General features: G+C 47.1%; 2 protein-coding genes across 2 annotated transcripts; one reads left to right on the top strand and one right to left on the bottom strand.

The window, feature by feature from the left end:
* The first annotated feature begins 129 nt into the window (after positions 1-129).
* On the top strand, positions 130-17031 carry garre1 (granule associated Rac and RHOG effector 1). The gene is made up of 14 exons (XM_085907405.1): positions 130-230; positions 6629-7860; positions 9641-9853; positions 9983-10123; positions 10202-10297; positions 10378-10539; positions 10604-10762; positions 11897-11994; positions 12512-12637; positions 12805-13808; positions 13914-14079; positions 14196-14333; positions 14498-14573; positions 14970-17031. Exons 2-14 carry the CDS (start codon positions 7354-7356, stop codon positions 15300-15302), a joined length of 3219 nt encoding a protein of 1072 aa, XP_085763531.1. The 5' UTR covers positions 130-230; positions 6629-7353; the 3' UTR covers positions 15303-17031.
* On the bottom strand, positions 16484-18280 carry ss18l2 (ss18, like 2). Its single transcript, XM_085907406.1, has 4 exons — positions 18125-18280; positions 17894-17970; positions 17670-17778; positions 16484-17600 (listed from the first exon to the last, which is right to left on the bottom strand). The coding sequence occupies exons 1-4, from the start codon at positions 18191-18193 to the stop codon at positions 17544-17546; spliced, it is 312 nt and encodes a 103-aa protein (XP_085763532.1). The 5' UTR covers positions 18194-18280; the 3' UTR covers positions 16484-17543.
* Between the last annotated feature and the right edge of the window lie 225 nt (positions 18281-18505).

Raw genomic sequence — 18505 nt, forward strand, 5'->3', positions numbered from 1 at the left:
TTCAGACAGTACCAACCAAGCCTTTGTTTTGTTGTGAAACATTTGCCGGAACTGTTTTCTTTCTTTTTTTTTTTCATGACAAACTTGACACACTCCAGTCACGCAGACAGTAACTTTATTCGCTACATTATTGTGAAAGGTTCACCGGAAGTGTTGGCTTTTATTACAACGGGCTTGACATGTCACACAGACAGGAGATTCGCTGTCAAAGAGGGTGGATGCCAGAGATGGTAAGCAATGCACCTTTTTCCCTTACTATCGTAACGTTTGCCTTCCCCTTTTATCACAGTAACACCTCAATATTGCATCGAGCTCATGTTTGTGAAGCTTAGATATGTTTTTATCGGTCACGCCTCAGTAACGCTTTTCAGTCGTGTCGCAGAGAGGCTAGCGGGGGCAAGCTAACGTTAGCCCCGCGTAGCTATGTCGCTAAAGCCACTGAGTACACATGAAACATCCGTGCGCCCATTATCGGACGCACACCCCATTTACCGATCCCGTACCTCACGATTGACGACCTATATTCACTTACGTCTCCGTGACAGGCTTCAGCGGAGTTACAACGTGCTGTTATGCGGCTAAAGCGGCCAATTATGAACATATTTGTCTGTCTTCTGCTCGAAACCACCCATTTTGGGCTCAAGAGGGGAGGAGCAATTCTGCGTTGGTTATTTATATTTTTCCACGCCATCAAATCTGCTTCGGTTGAGCACGTCGTCTTGACAACGGCATGCTGTGCTTGTCTAATGAAGGTAAAAGCGTGTTATTATATTCATCAAGTTTCGCCATATCGTAATGTGTTAGCGACTCGCGTGTCCGATAATGGACTTGTCTACGCTTATACGTACACATCAATCCAAGTTAGCGTACTCGTTTCGATGTTAGCTTCAGCTAACTCACAGCGGTTAATTGCTTTTAAGTCCTTGTCTTTATGACCCTCGTGTTTGTGAAAGTTTTGTAACGAGACAAAGGGCGGCTGTGTTGTCGTTAGTATTACGATATAGTTATTAATAGCTGCCACATAGTGCTCCCAACGCCCGGAGTTTCGATGAAACCGGTGAGTGAGTAGGGGGGGGATTCCTGCCAAATTGTGATCTAGCACGCTTCCAAGTAATGGCCCAAATGCAAAATACACAATATTTTTTGGTTTTCATTCCATTCTGTAGTAAGCCACGATTTCGAATAACCTAATGTAAACCCTCGCCCGTGAGCTGTAAACACAACACTTGGGACACCTGAAGATGAAATATGCCATGAGAGCATGTGGAATGTGTTTCCTGTTTGGCTCTTGTGGAGACAGACAGAGAGAGAATGTGAAGATACGTATATAAAGGCACTTAACATGTAGGGTTGAGTTGTGGGAATTATTTTTGCACTAAATGTCAGATTATATTCAGACCAGTGAAGTGAAATTAATATTTTTTTCCCCCCATGAAAGACGTTGCAACTTTGACAATGTTTCAACAAAAAGTCACAATTTTAACTCGTAACAAAACATGGAATATTTAATTGCTCCTGCAAACAAAATGGCGTTTTTGTTGTTTTTCTTTTGACGCTGTGGCGCAGAATATTTGCTGAAGATGCCGAACGGCGTTTAGGTTTTAATTCCCACCTCTTGTCCTTTTGTCATCTTATTTTTGCTGGCTTTGCACGGGCTCCCCACTCAAATCTGGGAGGGGCGGCTCACTCATTTGGCCCACTTGTTGACAACCGCCCCAACTCTGTCACCGTGGAAATACGCGCTTTGCTCGGCAGAATTCCTGTCTCGCCTTCAGACCGACGGGCTGATTCAGCGCTGCGCTCGCAGTCCCGTCGCTCTCCGCGGTTGAACACGTGACCCCCGCGGAGACGCCCGCCTCATCCGTGTGCAGTCACAAGCTCACTGTTTGCTCCACGCTGTGTCATGCGTTGTGCACCTGAGTGATGTTTGCTTCCCAGGCAACCCTCCCCTCTTGTCTGCATATTATTCGTCGCGGCAAGGCTGGGGGAAGGGGTCCGCTTTGCCCCGGGGCCACGATATTATTAGAGCCAAGGAATTCCAGCATTTGCAGCCCATGATCTCAGCTTACACAGTCCAATCGAGGCTGCCGTTTTTTGCGGATGTTTTGCCTTTTCCCTTCTGCTTTGTAGGCTGGATTTGCTACAAAGTATCGGGCATAAGAAAACAACCACTCTAAAAAAAACAAAAAAAACCCCAATGAATACGCTTTTCTTTTTTTCATCAACAACAAAAGGAATAATTATGATTGATCTACTTCATGAAAGCAGAGTGATTTCTTATTTGTGTTTCATCAAAATAAGACCTTTGCAAACATCTGCTTTTACTTTGGGAAAACAATGACTTCTTGTTTGATATTGCTTAGCTGGTGTTCAGTTGTTTTGATATCACCGAATAATGCCGAATAAACAAAAAGAATTGGTTGATTAAAAAAGAATCGGGTAGGAAAAGTTTTTTTGATGAACGGAATAAGCGATTCTAAGAATATTGTGACAGCCCTACTTACAACAACCTTGACAATCTGTCGCCTGGTTCTATTCGGCGCTGATGTAATGTGATCTTTATTAATGCAAACAGGAAACATCTTTTCTTCTTGCTTTTCCAGGCGGGGGTCAGAAATCAGGGCAGGCTGCCATTTGATATCTTGTCCGACAGAACTCGAGCCATGCTAGGAAAAGTGTGACTCGGGCCGGAACATGTTTTTGTCTTACTTCATTTTTCCATGAGCCCAAGCAGGTATTAACCGTTTGTGTTATTCCGAGAAGGAATTCCTCTTTTCCCGCCTTTGCTTTTCAGCTTACTTTCGCGAAGCCGCCCGGGGGTTTACGTTGCCGCTCGCCGTACTCCATTGTGCGCTTCTATTCTGGAGAGGCCATCAGAGCTAATTGTGTTTGCTCTCAGCGCGGTGCTGACAGGCAGGTGCGCTTTGTTCGAGGGCTTCCGCGGATCACAGCGGACGAGACTCATTTGTCACGTGACCTTTTAACGCGTCGCTGCTGCTGTCCCGCTTTTTTCCACGACTTTTGCAATTTGTATTTCGGCTTAGCCAGTCCAGTTATTTGCAGGACTCGGGAACCGAGCCCCGCCCCCTTCCATAGGTGGTGACGCTGACCTACGGGGGCCCTCTTGGCCCAGGCGCTATTTTTATTGGAGCCATAAGCTACTTACAGTGGCTGCTCTGACATTACAGGTTAGCCTAATATTATCCAGCCCGGTCAGCGTCTCGACTGATCCCACCCGGCGGCGTCCAAACGTCACAGACAACCTATAAACCCCGACGCTAGTTATTCCCGAAGCAACCCGACACTGACCACAGACGCTCTATTGTCGCACGAGTTTAAATTGTAGCGAAGAGGCCTTTTTATTTATATTCTCGCGCGAGTCGTACAGCTGCGTGTTTTCTTTATTTTCGGAGCGCTGGAATGCAGAGACCCGCCACAATACGCTCCTTGTGTCGGGCCGGGGCGAGAGGAGCTCCTGTCGCCCAGTTGCTCACGGCACTTGTCCCGGCCCTTCGGACTGACTCAACTCCAATGTTGGATACAAACTAGGGTTAGGCTGCTTTTCCTGACCTGCTCCTTCTTTTTGAAGTGGAGTGAGGAAATAACATTCCTGTGCTTCATTGGCAACAGATGTAAGGGAGAACACCCCCTCCGGCTGAGCCCAACCTTTAGTAGCGTCTAAGACCAGTGCGGCATGCAGCTGTTTTTTTTTTTTTTTTGCCCACAGAAGCCAAAATAGTCTTCATGAGCGAGCTAATGCCCAGCCTTGTGACGACGGGAGCGTCGCTGCGGATGGTTAAGGAGCTGTCAGCATGTGTCACAGCTGCCACGTCCGACCCCTTTAAACCACCAAACTTTTTAAGAATCGCCTTTGGAGGGAAGGCCAAGTGTGATTGAATGAAAAGGGAAGGTAAAAGACTCAAACCAATGTGAGGGTTTGAACATCTCCATCACGGAAGTGAGTCGGGATGTGTTGAAATCCGTTTTAAAAAGCGTGGGCCAAATTTGTTGGGAATCACCCGTCTTAGATGATTCATGTTCATTTAGTTGTTTACATTTGTGGAAGAAAAAAAAAAAAAAGTAATTTCAAATGGCAACTTTCTGGCTTTAGAAATAAAAATAAGAAGAAATTTGGAGAAAAAAATGGATGGGCGACTGAATGTAACAACCCAACGAACATCCTCTGACATTGGTGACTTTTTTTTGGTGCCAGGTGTTCTGATATGAGTGACAATGGCGTACTTCGGCAACAAGCAGGTCGCGCCAGGAAATTTAAGCCCCTTCCCATCGAAACGGAGCAGCTGACGTGAGCGCGGGGCTAGAGCTAACATTAGCCCCCGAGCGAGCCCCTGCTGTTTCTGTCCGATCTCCAATACGGCGGGGGCCCGTTAGAGCACGGCCGCTAGGCACGGCTTTGCTACACTTAAGATAAGTGCTCGTCAAGTAGGACAGGTCACTTGTGCTTCGGAACAGTAAATCAATCCAACGCAAAGCGCTCGACGAGGACTGAGTGATAGAGATTTCTACAATGCGCCCATCAGATAATTCTCCATTCAAACCGATTCCAAGTCTCGTTGGGCATCATGATGAAAAGCAAATATTTGACAAAGTTCTCTGACGCACGTTTCATCAACTCACAGTCGAAGCTGTGTTGTCACAAAATTTCACCACCTCACCAGCAAGTTGGTGATTTCCTGGACTGGATATTCCCCCGATTCCTCGTCTCACGACCGATGCCTTGTGGAAACGGCTTTAACAAGCTGAGCTCAGGTTTCCCCGTTGGCCTGGCTCGGGCTCACGTTGCATTAAAAAAAAAAAAGTGTGTTGACCTGCAAACACAAGAGAGGCCACCTGGCAGCTTCCCTGTGGCGCTAATCTCTTTTGAGACTCGCAGCTCGTTAGCTCTCCTCGGCGGGGTTAACGCGGTTAGCATGCGCCGGCCAACCTGCGAATGAGCGTGATCAGAAGAAATCGAAATTGAAGACATCTAACAAACAGATAATGGCGAGTCGTTTAGGTATTAGTAGCATGCCATGTCTATGTCCGCTGGGGAAAAACAAAAACAAATTCCAACTTGTTGCCAACCCTTGCCTTCAAAGTGCGAAACCTGTTCCAACATTTTCCATCATCTTCCCGTGTGTTGCGCCAGAGTCAAATTTCTTTTTTTTTTTTTTTTCTCCCAGTTTCAGGAAGCGCAATGAGCGTCACTTTTGTCCCTTTGAGCTGAGGTCACCAGTTTCCCTCCGAGCGCTCTCTTTCCACTCACACGGCAACAAACGAGGGCTGTTTGGGAAAGGAAGCGGGGGTCCGAAGGTCGGCAGAATGTTGTCGGGATGCAGTGTGTTAGAAAGCGCTGCGGTGACGGCAGCCCACTTTCTTCGGCGAGTTACAATCCATCCCGAAACACAGACGGCCGATACCAGATAGCGACGTCTGTTCCACAGACTGATAAGAAAAAAAGCAGCGACGGAAACGTTTCACCCGGCAGATATGTGGATTGCTGTGACATCACCAGCGATGCGGCTTATTATTTTAATAGGCTCGGTTTTCCCACTGCACCAAACAATGTCCACAAAGCCATTCTTGGATGTATTTGGTGTGAAGGTTTCTCGGCTTTTTTTTGGGGGGGGGGGGGGGGGGGGATTGTTTTAATACCCAAAAAATCAGGACATGGCAGTGATGTCATCTGCCAGTGGGATTGTGGTTGTCTTCTGAGTAAGTCCACACTAGCGAACAAATGAATATATTCAGTCCAGCGGCAAGACCCCCCCCGTTCACGTCTGTCTGTTGAATGACAGGATTGTGACCGGGACAATTTGTCATCTGTATCGTAAAACAATGGCCTCTTCTCTGGCATGAGCGCATCGACACGCTAATGCGGTTATGGTTTGGAAAAGTACAAGTCAACAGCAGTTTCCGAGCAACTGAACCAACGGCTCGACTACAGTTAGCCGTTAGCGATGAGCTGTTACGGGATTACTGAGCATTTTGACGATGTGCATCTTTAACGAGCCAGGTTGACACTTGGCTAATGTTAGCTTAAATTGTTAGCTGTGCTGATGGAGTATTGAAGTCCTCGGTGGCCATTTTGCTCTAGCACTTTAGCTTCCCCTGTTGCTGTATGGCTAATGTTAGCTAAACTTGTTTACTGTGCGTATGCAGTATTGAAGTCCACGGTGTCCATTTTGCTGTAGCACTTTCGCTTACCCTGTAGCTGTACGTTATCTAATATAACATCCTTTCCGCCATCTTGCTTAGGCACATTGTAATATTTAAAAGTAGATAGGGGAAAAACTAAACTTGTGAAATAACGCTAATGTAGCACATAGGGCTGCAATGTAGCATTGTTTAAATAATCGATTCACGTATCAATTATTTTATCGATTCAAAAGAAAAACTTTTATTTTCCAGCCCTTTATTCCAAAATAAAATTTGACCGTGCAGCAAGTACACAAACGAATCGATTAAGTCTGTTATGTCATAAAATCGGCAAAAATGTTTTCCAAAGTAAATGTTTTTTTATTTATTTTTTTATTATTCAACTCCAAGTAGCATAAATTCAACTCATCCTTCCTCTTCGGACGCGTTGCTAAACTTTTTTTTTTCTTTCTTCCCCTTCCTCCCTTAGGAAATGACCTAGAGGCCTTACAGATACATTTGTGCTCTTGTCGCCGTAATCTGCATCCGCGGGCAAGTCCCACCTACCTCAGCCTGCACACGGAGGGGAAAAGCAGGAAGCCTGTCGGGTGGGGCTGCTGGACACACGGAGCCAAGTGGCGCTTTTGGAGAGGAGCACCTTGAGACGGACCGGATCCGCCTCATTCTCACAGTCCGGAATCTGTTTGCATGTTGTTGTTGTTTTGTTTTTTTAACGTTTTGTAACCTCCATGCTGTTGACCAGTGTTAATTTTTTTTCCTTTCAATCCAATTTTTTTTTCTACTTTCATCAGTGAAGGATTTCTATTTGTACAAAAGCTCCAGACTTTATGAAGAATTCTCCCCCCCCCCACACTCTTCTGAAGGAAGGCTAACGCACTTTACGCCTCGGCTCTCGGATCAGTTTTTGAAGCTGAAACGGAATCTCGGAGACACGCGTGTCGATATGCAGCCGGCCTGCATGTAAGCACGTCACTTTCGATTCCCGGCTCTCTCCGCTCGCCGCTCCTGCCTTCGGATTCCCTCAAGGCGCACTGAGATGAGCCTCCGGCAGGCAGCATCCCTCAGTGGTCTTTTTACGTGACCTGGACTGTCGCGGTTCGAGTCTTTTCCTCGTGTGGTCGACAGGATTTCTTTTTCCGAGGGTCGGGGGAAAGTTAAGCAGGAACAGGATCTTTCGGTGCCGGTGCACCACCTATGTATTGTTGCAGTGTGCAACAAAGTAAAATGGACTACAAGCGTCGCTTTTTGCTCGGCGGGTCCAAGCAGAAAGTCCAACAGCACCAGCAGTACCAGATGCCTGAGTTGAGCCGGACCCTTAGCGCCTCACTAGCCTCCTCTTGCTCGGCCTCCTCTTCGCCTATGGGGCTCCCCGGCGGCGGCGGCGGCGGCTGCCACCCGCCCCCCACCTCTCCCACCACGGCGGTGGCCGACATCCAGCAGGGCATCTCCAAGTACTTGGACGCCCTCAACGTGTTCTGCCGGGCCAGCGCCTTCCTCACCGACCTATTCAGCAGCGTGTTCAGGAACTCTCACTACTCCAAAGCGGCTATGCAACTGAAGGACGTGCAGGAACACGTCATGGAGGCGGCCAGCCGGCTGACGGCGGCCATCAAGCCGGAGATCGCCAAGATGCTGATGGAGCTGAGCGCCGGGGCGGCCAACTTCAAAGATCAGAACGACTTCAACCTGCAAGATGTTGAGGTACTAATTGGCGACATTATCGCTTTGGATCTCATTTGAACAAAAAGCCAGTTTTGTTTTGTCCTGTTACCGAGAAACAGGACGAGCAGAAGCATATTTGGTCACTGCCGTTGCTTTTCATGCCTTCGAGCCTTGGTGCTAATATGCTGGCTGCTCTCTTGCCCGATAGCTGACTTGATGAATCACTGTTTTCCAGCTCAGGTTCCCCACCCTGTCCTGAGAACCCGAGCCCGGCCGGCGTGTGAAAAAAAACAAAAAAAAAACGTGTGGCATTCTGCATGATCTTCACACTCGTTGCTGAACTTTCTTACTTCCCGTTTCCACACGGGAGCCGTTTGCTTGAAAAAATAGGATCAAGGCGAATCTGATTGACATCCACAATTGGTCAACATTAAAGTCGTATTTCGGTCTGCGGGAATTGCGGTCGGGGAGCTTTTGGAGATTGCCGCACCTCGACAGCGGGATCCGGCTTTGCCCAAAACAGGAAACCCTTTCGCACCGCTGTGGGTTAAAAAGGCTTCCCAAATATGCCCTCGTGAATATTAGAGGAAGCGTGAGTCTGAACGTTTTGACCGCGGAGGGAAGCGGGAACGCAAACCCGGCCATCGGTTTTGATGCTACACACTGATCTAATTAGTCCGTTTTGATCGTCAAAGGGCCCGTCCGCCACGCTGGGTTTGAAAAGTGAATCATAAAAAGAAAAGGTTGAGGTTTCGAAATGGAGAGGTAGCCCTTAGAAGACAGAACACTGTCTCCGACGAAAAGAGACGCTCGTCTAATAGCTGCAAATAGAGGAAGTCTTTTTACAAAAGGTATTTGGGACTGAGGGGGAGAATTTTTTTTTTTCTGCCTGTCTGAGAGGATAAGAATGCAGTCTGGCAGCAGTTTGTTCTATTAGCTCTTCAAAAAAGGAAAAAATGAAGGGGGGGGGGGGCAAATACAATAGTGAGTTGAGGGAGTTGCGGTATGTGCGGCTTTACTTCATTCTTTTTTTGTTCCCCCCCTCTGACTGTACTCCCCCCGTTTTTTTTTCCTTTACACCCCCCCCACCCCCCCCCAATTTCTGATCAGCAAGTAAAGCATTTTTTTCCACCCAAATCTGAACGGATTCAACTATCGATGGAGTTTGTGTGGTATTTAAAAGTAAAAGTCACACAAAGACAATTTTGCCCAAATATTTTGACACAATCATTGTAGCATTTTGCTTTTTAAAAGCTGCCATTCTAAGCCCATATCCAATTTATGGAACTGCACCTCCCATATAATGAAAATGAAGTTTCTTTAAAAAAAAAAATAAAAATAAAAAAGCTATTGGGAAAGAAGTAAGCCACCATCTTGTTTGGCACTGCGTTCAAAGTAGCCATCTGGTTCCGATTTCAAGGTCTCGGCCCGTTTAAGGAGCTCTCCGTCCTCCGGCATGCATCGCGGCGGCAACAGCGCAGGTGTTCTCTGACAAATAGAAGGAAACATGTTGATGGCTTCATGAGTCACCTTATTTGGGCTAAAGAGTTTTTTTTTTTTTTCCCGACTGTGGGTTCCCGCACAGCCAATCACACGTGTTCTCCATTATCTGAAACTGAGGCTTTGTGACATTACTTGTCAAGCTGTTGTTCAAATGATGACGTATGCTTGTTCTGGTTTTAGGGGATCAGTCCAAATTTTGTTGGCAGGCCATGTGTCTTCTGCTCTGATCCGCTTTCTTCTTATGGCTTTCATCATCACTAGAAGCCGTGCAAGTTTTTCCTGCCTCATAACTCAAACTTTTGTTCTTCCCTTCCAGGTTCTGGGTCGGTGCTTCTTGACGGTGATGCAGGTCCACTTCCAGTTCCTTTCACAGACCCTGCAGAAGGTCCAACCCGTGGCCCAGTCCTGTCTGGCTGAAGCTCTGGCTCAAGCCCAGGAGCGCTCGACCAGCGTGCGGGCCCAAAGCGCCGAGCTCGGGCCGCTCACAGAGCTGGAGGAAGCTTCCCGCTCGTGGAAATGTGCCGCTGAGGTATACCAACATGAAGATGAAGGATCTAATGGATGGTCTCATCTGTTTTCAGAAACCAAATGACAAATTAACTTGTATTTTTGGGAGCGCTGCGGGAGAAATTTCTGAAGAATGTTGCTGCACCCTCAGGCCATGTCAAGGCTTCGGGAGAGAGGTCGCGACGGCTGCCTGGCAGGCCTCCAGGTCCAGCAGCTCTTCTGCGTGCACAACACCAACATCCCCGAGCACCAGCTGAAGGAGCTCAACATGAAGATCGACAGCGCTCTACAGGTGAACCTTTTGATTTCACCATATTTGTATTGTTGCTTTCGGCAGTTGGCCTGACTTGAGTGTCCCTCCCGTCCGCAGGCGTACAAGGCGGCGCTGGAGAGCCTGGGCCACGGAGAATACGCGCTGAAAGCCGGTTTCCACCTCAACCCCAAATGCGTGGAGGCGGCTTTGCAGGTAAGATGGCAAACTATTTTTTTTTGGAAAGACGGGAGGTTGCCGACACGCCCCGACATGGTTTTGGGTTTTTCCCACAGGGCTGCTGCGGAGAGGCCGAGGCCCAGCAGGCGGGCCGGATGCACACCACCTCCCAGCCCATCCAGTGCGAGTTACCCACCATTCCCGTGCAGATCGGCTCGCATTTCCTCAAGGGCGTGTCCTTCAACGAGTCGGCGGCGGAGAACCTGAAACTGAAAATGGTGCGTCCGCTTTGATAGCGTCGTCTCCCGAGAGGACGATAAACACGCGGCGCTGTCTTCTCAGCAAACCGTGCTGCAGCTCATTAAGGAGGCGCTGGGCCAAAACGGGCTGACCTCCAGGGACGACTGCCCTGTCACCGAAGTGCTCAACCAAGTGTGTCCGTCCAGCTGGAGGGGAGCCTGCAAGACGGCCGTCCAGCTGCTGTTTGCTCAGGCCGGTCTGGTGAGTACCTCGTTTTAATCACCGTTCATCGTGTCCTCGTTTCAATCGTAAGTCACCTGATGCCTATCCAAGCTAACTCTCCATAAAGGTGGGATGCTAATTTGATTGGTTGCTAGCTCTTGGTGCTAATACACATAAGTTGGGGCAAAAGCTCATTGAGCGTTTGTTCCAATACTTTTGCTCACTTGAAAAGTAGAATTTATTCACCTTTTGATCTGAAATGTCTCTCGTAAACAATAAAATGAAAACCCGTGGCATTTGGAGCGGATTATTTGTTGACTAAAATATTGCCTGTCACGAGGAATACAATCCATTTTCCATTCTTTGAAATGAAATTTTAATCCCGAGTTTTATATTTTGAATAAGCGGAGCTCACCCAGGTTTCTCCGATGCGTCCGAGTGGTGTAAGCCAATACTGGTGAGACACAAAAGGGGGAGAAAGAAAAAAAAAAAACATTCCGGCTACATCTGGATGAAGGATAGACTTGCCCGGGATGGGCCCCTACAGCAACCCCCCCCCCCCTCCCCTCCCAGAGAGGGTGCAATCTTTACAGAGTAACACCAGCGTGTTTACGCTTCATCCGTGTTTATTTCCTCTGTGTGGTCTGGAGCGTTTCCAATACCAGCTCAATCGTAAAACGATCCGAGCGATGACAGACGAGGGCCTTCGCTTCTTCTTATCAACCCCGTAAAAACACGTGACTACAATAATACGCACGCGCTACTCGCCGTCACTGCAGTCGTACACCGGGGCCTCATTTCTTTTCTCACGTGTGAACTTTTTCATCGCCTCGGATAAACCTGCTCCCCTTCAACAACAATGGAGCGACTTCCTGCGGTGCAGCAAATAGACACACACACACACGTCCCCCGTCCGCCCCCCCCCCCTCCCTCCTTTTGGCCCAGCTTGCAAAATTCTCAAGGAGCCAAGGCCTTTCAAAGAACTTGTTTGTTGTCATGGGGCGCCCCCCCCCCCCTCCTCCCTTCCTTGTCTTTCTTTGTGGAGATATTAATGACAGAAAGTGGGTGAAGGTCATTGCATTCTATTGAATTTATTGAAATGGAACATTCTAGCGTTAACTGTATGTGTCAAAAACACCGTCAAAGTAACGTAAGGCGCGTTTTCCTCCCAAGGTGGTGGTGGACACGGCTCAGATCGAGAACAAGGAGTCGTACGCGCCTCACATCAGCCTCGAAGGATCCAAGCTGGTGGTCCAGGTTCCTTCCACGTGGTGAGGTCACACTTTTCACCGCTCAACACATTCACTGCCGTTGACGACTTTAGACGTCAAAGATTCGTTTTAAACGGGCTGGAAGTGAAGGACTTCAAACGAAAAGGCTTGATATTTGATTTACGTGAGCCGCACCTTTCCATTTACTTTATTTTTTTTGAATAACGGAGTACGATTTGAACGAGAGGTGTTTGTTTTCCAGGCCTTGACAGTCGTAACGATTAGAGGCGGTAAAAACAAACACAAAAACCAGTCTCGAGCTCCCCACCTGGAAGCTCTTTCCATCTTCATTTTGAATACGGGCTCTGCATCTGGCGCCTCGGGTGGCCTGCGCTGCCGAGCAGGATTTGCCAGTTTGCGAGTCAACTTGAGTGACAGTTGACTCCAGCTTTTGACGCTTCTGAGCAAAGGCCTTCAAAGATACGGTTCATGTGCAAAGCTTTCTCCTTGTTCCAGCTGAAAGAGTGAAACCATATGAAAGAAGGAAAAAAAAAAAATGTTTCTGTATGTAACGCAGGTGTTTGAAGGAGGACCCGGCAACCATGTCTTTGCTCCAGCGTAGCCTCGATCCGGAGAAGACGCTCGGCCTAGTGGATGTGCTCTACACAGCCGTGTTTGACATCAATCGATGGAAGGAAAGGAAGTGAGTCACGTTCTTCACATCTCCTCCAAGGTTTAAATGTTCTCAGAAAACCTCCCCGAGAAACCTACCGTCTCTTTTTTTCTGTTATTGAGATGTTCTCAAATTGTAATATCGTTCAACCAACCCCCTAAGTTGACCGTACTCGTCTCTCTCTCTCCCGTCCAAAGAGAGCAAGCTTTGCCGACTATCCAGATTCAGCTGCAGCGGGAGAGCCCGGACTTTGGCGGCCACGCGGATTTACCGCCGGGCCCTAATTCCAAGGCCTCCAGCGGCCTGCCCAAAACCATCTCCAAGCTGACTTCCAAGTTCACCAAGAAGGTGTCGTCCGGCTCCAACAGCGGCGGCAGCTACTCCTTCCCCAACACGCCGTCCCGCGGCATGATGACGGGCTCCGAGGACAAGGCCAAGAGCTTGGGCCGCAACGAAGGCCGGCTCCACAGCTTGCTGCAGGCGGGGGCTCTGTCCGCCGGCCCCGAAGCGGGCCCCCAAAACCCGTTGGCCAACGGTTTGGCGTGCGACGAGCAAGGCATGAACCTCCCCACCGACCAGGAGATGCAGGACGTCATCGACTTTCTCTCAGGGTTCAACATGGGCAAATCCCAGCAGGCCTCCCCGCTCGTCAAGAGGAGGAACTCGGTGGCGTCCGCCAACCCCACCGAGCTCAAACCCCCCGCCGGACCTTCGCCGACCTCCCCGGTTATTTCTCACGGCACGCAGACCTTGGCTCAGGCCCAGCCTCCGCCACCACCGCCGCCGTCACAACAACAACAACAGCAGCCGGCGGCCCCGCCCCAGCAGCCCTCCTCCCAGACCCTGCAGTACTACCAGCACCTCCTGCAGCCCATCAGCCAGCAGCAGCCACCTCCTCAACTTCCTCCCCCTCAGCAAAGGCCGTCCAGCAAGTGGCTGGGCACGTCCAGCCAGCAACCCCCACCGCCCGGAGGCTTGTCCCCCCTGGGCCCCATCGGCCAGTGGGGGGGCTCCCCGGGATTGCCGGACCTGAGCTCGGACTTGTACAGTCTGGGCCTGGTGAGCACGTACATGGACAGCGTCATGTCCGAGGTGCTGGGCCAGAAGCCCCAGGGGCCCCGCAACAACACGTGGCCCAACAGAGAGCAGAGCGACGGCGTCTTCGGGGTCCTGGGAGACGCGCTGCCTTTTGACCCCGCGGGTAACACCCATCACCTTCTTGGGATTGACAGCGTTGCTAACGTTCAACAATTTTCAAAACAGAGCGGGTTCCGGAATTCAATTGTCTCCTTTCTCGTTCCGCCAGTGGGCTCAGACCCCGAGTTTGCCCGCTACGTGGCCGGCGTGAGCCAGGCCATGCAGCAGAAGCGTCAAGTGCAGCACCCCCGTCGCCTCAGCAACCCTCGCAGCAACTGGCCCATGCCCGACGACCAACACAGGACCTGGACACACCCCGAGTACTACAGCGAGGGGTACGCTCAAGTGTTTTTTTTTTTTTTTTTATCCGTCTCTTTCTGGGGTATTAAAAAGAAAAAAATGTTAAAGGAGTCAGTCAAAGAGCCGCGGTGTTGTTGTTTGCTTTTTTTAGTGAGGCAGTCAACAGCAGCTGGTCAGCCAATCAGGGCGACTCGGCCAGCTCTAGCGACGAGACTTCTTCCGCCAACGGAGACAGCCTCTTCTCCATGTTCTCTGGACCCGACTTGGTGGCGGCGGTCAAGCAAAGAAGGTATATGCAGCAAAAACGGAGCTAGGTGACGCTTGAGTCTCACATAGCCAGGAGAAGTTCCATCTTTTCCCGAACTACGATTTTGAACGTCTGGCACGACACACGACAAAGTGTTAACAATAATACAGTTATAACACAAAAGTAAAACTAAAATGCATTTGCAGGAAACATAGCTGCGGTGAGCCGGAAGCCTGCACGCTGCCCTCGCCGCCCCTCCATCATATCGCTGATGACAACCAGGTAAGAATCACTCACGCCACAAGGGGGCGTCAGAGATCACTATTACTTTGGAAAAACGTACATCTTGTATTTTCTTAGGGGGAAATATTTATTTGTTTACTTGGTATTATCGTAAGATTACAATTTAAAAATACTTTTAATAATGATCTTATAATCATAATATCATAAAAATATAATAGTTAAAGTAAGTTACAACAACTTTATTATTTTTCCTCATGATACAATTTTTTTTTCGCGATATTGCAATTTTATTTTGTCCTTCATATTGCCAATTTGTTTTTAAAATGTCAGCATTTATTGTAAAATTGAAAAATACTTGTAAAAAATGTTTCCATGACATTACAACCTTTTTCTTGTGTAATTTTACAACCTTTCTCTTTTTTTTTTCTTCCTCAGGACAGCAAAACAAAAACGTGGCCTCCCAAAGCGCCGTGGCAGCACTCGGCCCACGGCGGCGGCGGTATGACCAATCCCAGCTCTTCCTTATACCACCAGATGAATCTGGCTCCGCCCTCGTCGTCACAGTGGAGCGACTCCCTGCAGATGCTGCAGTCGCCCGTGTGGGCGGCCAGCGGCGGCGGCGGCGGCGACTGCTCGCCTTCGGCCGCCGCCATCTCCTCGCCGTTCCCCTTTGGCCAGCAGCAGCAGCAGCAGCTGAAAGTCATCAAGGCCTTCAAGTCGTTCCCCTTGAAACACGAGCACAGGTCCTCCTTCCTGCACCAATACTGAGCCGGGCCACCACATACGCTACACGCTAACAGTAAACACACTGGCTCGATCTACTCCACCTTTCCGACGTACTTCCACACACGCTACTTTTGTACAGGCGTTATCAGGGCCACGCCGACAGGAAATAATGCAGCTGACCATCATTTAAAAAAAAAAAAAAGTCACAAAAATTGAAGTCAGAACTGTATTTGGAAAAAAAAGACTTTTGCTAGTTTACAGCCTTGTTCTCGTCACCAGACTTTACGACTTTTGCGTCATCGAGCATCTTTAGTTTTGGCTCGCTACCGTACGACATGACAAATAATTCTCGTAACATGAGACGATGACTTTTTTTGTTTGTTTGCAACTTATTTTGCCTGTAACTTAACATTTTTCTCAAATTACGACTTTTTACTTGCTACTGTCCAGTTTATTGTTGTAGTCCACTTCAGTTTAAAACTTTTTTCTCAAAAATTTACACTTTACCATAACGTAACGACTCGCTTTTGCACATAACAGTGACTTTTTTTTTTGCTCGTACCTTAACAGTTTTTCCTCGTGAATTTTTTTTCATGTAATGTTGCAAATCATTTGATTGATTGATTTTTCCATTTCCGCGTGGCCCTGATACTCCGACGTATATATCACACAGAGACCTATTTTTACATTTTCCTTCCTCTGCCCTAACTACTTAAGTTACTCACTACTATTATGATTAATATTATGACTACAAAGCGGTCATTTCTCTGCCTTACGAAGAGTGCGGCCGATGCCCGTCCTTTCAGGCAAGAGCTGGAGACCGCTTGAGAAATAAAACAAAAAAACGAAAAAAAAAAAAGCGTGTACAGCGAGCTGTAACTGCCAAATGTACAGCTAGCGTGTACGTAAAACGTGAATTTTCATTTTTCCTTATATTTTTAAAGAGGCTCTGAGCAGGCTCAGCACGGTTAACACACATATACTACTTTTTTTGTTTTTTGTTTATAATGGTTTATTTTTTTTTTTTCCTTATCCACAACACACAAATATGATATGTGCCATTTTGCCAACGAAAGCACTTGTTCCCAACCAAAGCAGGAGACGGAACGGTGGTGCATTCGCTTGGCCCCCGCAAAATTGGACGCCACGACTCCTTGTTACATTTTCGCAACAGTATTAATAAATGTAGTGAACGGCTATTTTCCACTTTCCCATTTATGTGAAAAAAAAAAAGAAGCACACATAAGTTCATCTTTACCAAATATACTTAACAAAAGATTTATTTGGTTTTTACGGCAAAAGCCCCGAATGTTATCTTTTTTTTTTTTTTTTGTGATGTTTGCAGATGCCAATGTTGCCTGTATTTATAAAAAGACACCAGATAAAAACTAACACTTCAAAATGTTTACAGTTTTGCTGTACATACATTTAAAATATATCTTTTTATAGTTAAATGTGCTTTGCACAATCAACATAGAGGTTCTGCTTTTTGTTTTTGGGCTCTGTTCACTTCCTTAGAAGCCTTTTTTTTTTTTTCTTTCCTTTTTACTTTTCCTAAGACAGACTTGTAACTGTTGGCTTATCATTACTACCCCCCCCCTCGCTGTGTCAAACGGTTAAACTATAATGGCGGCAAGGGAAAAACCAAAATAATACAAATTCATCTAAAGGGGGCGGGGCTGCTTGGCTTACGTGTTCTTTTCAGCTGGCGACTACAACTACCAGTGATGCAAAGAGAAAAAAAAACATTAAAAAAAACTAGCAAGTTCAATTGTTTCTGTTATCTGTTTTGTCCTTGAATGTTAGTGACATCATGAGAAAAAAAAAATACATTGTGTATGTTTCCGTGATCAACGCAACAATTTTAATACCTGGAAAATATGAACTACATATGAAAATGTTGATAACTATGCCTTTAAAATTGTCCTCAATTATACTATGATTTATAAAATATTTTTTTTCTCCCGTAAACATGACAAGGTAATTACTGGGAAGCCTACATCATCTTTGATCTCAAAAAGACAATTGTCTCATTCTATCCTGTTAAAATAATATTTGAGCCTCTATAATATTACAAATTGAGTTCCATTTCAAATAGAAACATTTTTCTTTACATGATCATGACTTTATTTGAGTAAAGTGACATTCTTGTACTATTTCAACTAAATCATTTCAGTGTGACCCAATGCTCCTTCAAATGATGTGCAAAAAAAAAAAAATAATCTAATGAGGCAGAAGGATGTGGCAGGACATAAATAATAATAATACATGTAAGGGTCAGTGTCAACTTTCTTCATTGGTGCTGGTGCTCGGTTGCATGGAGGTGGAGCTTTGGTCGCACTGCGACAGAAAGAGGAGGTAAGAAAATCAGGTTAAGATATTAAACTGATGCTTCCAAACTTGCCGTACAGTTGGCCAAGACGACGACGAGGAGGAGGAAGAAGGCACGTTGTCTGGCGGGCTAGCGTCAGCCAGGGTTGCCAGGTACACGATGTTACGATGCAGGAATTGCTGATACCTGTCATGAAAATTGGCAACAAGGTATTTTGAAACTGACGTCATGAGGCAAAGATTGGGAAAAATGGCGGTCCATTTAAAAACGGGCTGTTTTCAGCGATCCAAAAGATTCTTACTTGACACACTCCACGGCTCGTCCCTTGTGCATGTACTCGACAATGCATCGTATAAACTGGTCGTTTTCGTCCAGCAGCTGGAAAAGAAGAAGAAGAAAAAAGGTAAAATATAAAATGTTTTGTTGGTATCAACAACAGCTAGCTATGACGTGGCTAATGTTAGCATAACGGGTAATTGAGTTGATAAAAATCCAACACGAAGTTTTTTTTCAGCCTAATGTTACAATTTACCCTCTGGATGGTTTCCTGGTTGATTTTGGCAGTACCGCGAAGTTTCTGGGGGACAAAAACGATCGACATTTTACGCTTTCATCGAGGAACTTCTATTTCGTCTGAGATTGTCGTCTTCTTCGTTTCTTACTCTTCGTTTTTTTCTTTTAATGGCGAGTACCAAACTTTCATTTCGCAAAACTCACAGCGCCATCGGTCGGACCGGCGGTGGTACTAGACGGTATCAAATCGTCCAGAAAAAAAATGTTCATAACGTTACGGATGTTGTATTGTCCAATAATTGAGTCGTATTTTATGACAATATAGACGGCTGAGATCATAAATATATATTTTATATCCACGTGACATCCAGTGAAGTGCATTCAGTAGGTCTAGGTGAAC

This window comes from Syngnathus leptorhynchus, chromosome 3 (assembly GCF_054491065.1).
Source record: "Syngnathus leptorhynchus isolate UIUO chromosome 3, UIUO_Slep, whole genome shotgun sequence".
Lineage (NCBI taxonomy): Eukaryota > Metazoa > Chordata > Actinopteri > Syngnathiformes > Syngnathidae > Syngnathus > Syngnathus leptorhynchus.

What these genes read in the sequence shown, in the direction of transcription:
- ss18l2 (XM_085907406.1), bottom strand. Translation starts at nt 18,193, where the DNA reads ATGTCGATCGTTTTTGTCCCCCAGAAACTTCGCGGTACTGCCAAAATC. An exon ending in ACCAGGAAACCATCCAGAGG is followed by an intron (nt 17,971 to 18,124) that starts GTAAATTGTAAC and finishes CTTCTTTTCCAG; the next exon opens with CTGCTGGACGAAAACGACCA. An exon ending in CGAGCCGTGGAGTGTGTCAA is followed by an intron (nt 17,779 to 17,893) that starts GTAAGAATCTTT and finishes TTTTCATGACAG; the next exon opens with GTATCAGCAATTCCTGCATC.
- garre1 (XM_085907405.1), top strand. Translation starts at nt 7,354, where the DNA reads ATGTATTGTTGCAGTGTGCAACAAAGTAAAATGGACTACAAGCGTCGC. An exon ending in AATCGATGGAAGGAAAGGAA is followed by an intron (nt 12,638 to 12,804) that starts GTGAGTCACGTT and finishes TCCCGTCCAAAG; the next exon opens with AGAGCAAGCTTTGCCGACTA. An exon ending in GCTGCCTTTTGACCCCGCGG is followed by an intron (nt 13,809 to 13,913) that starts GTAACACCCATC and finishes TCGTTCCGCCAG; the next exon opens with TGGGCTCAGACCCCGAGTTT.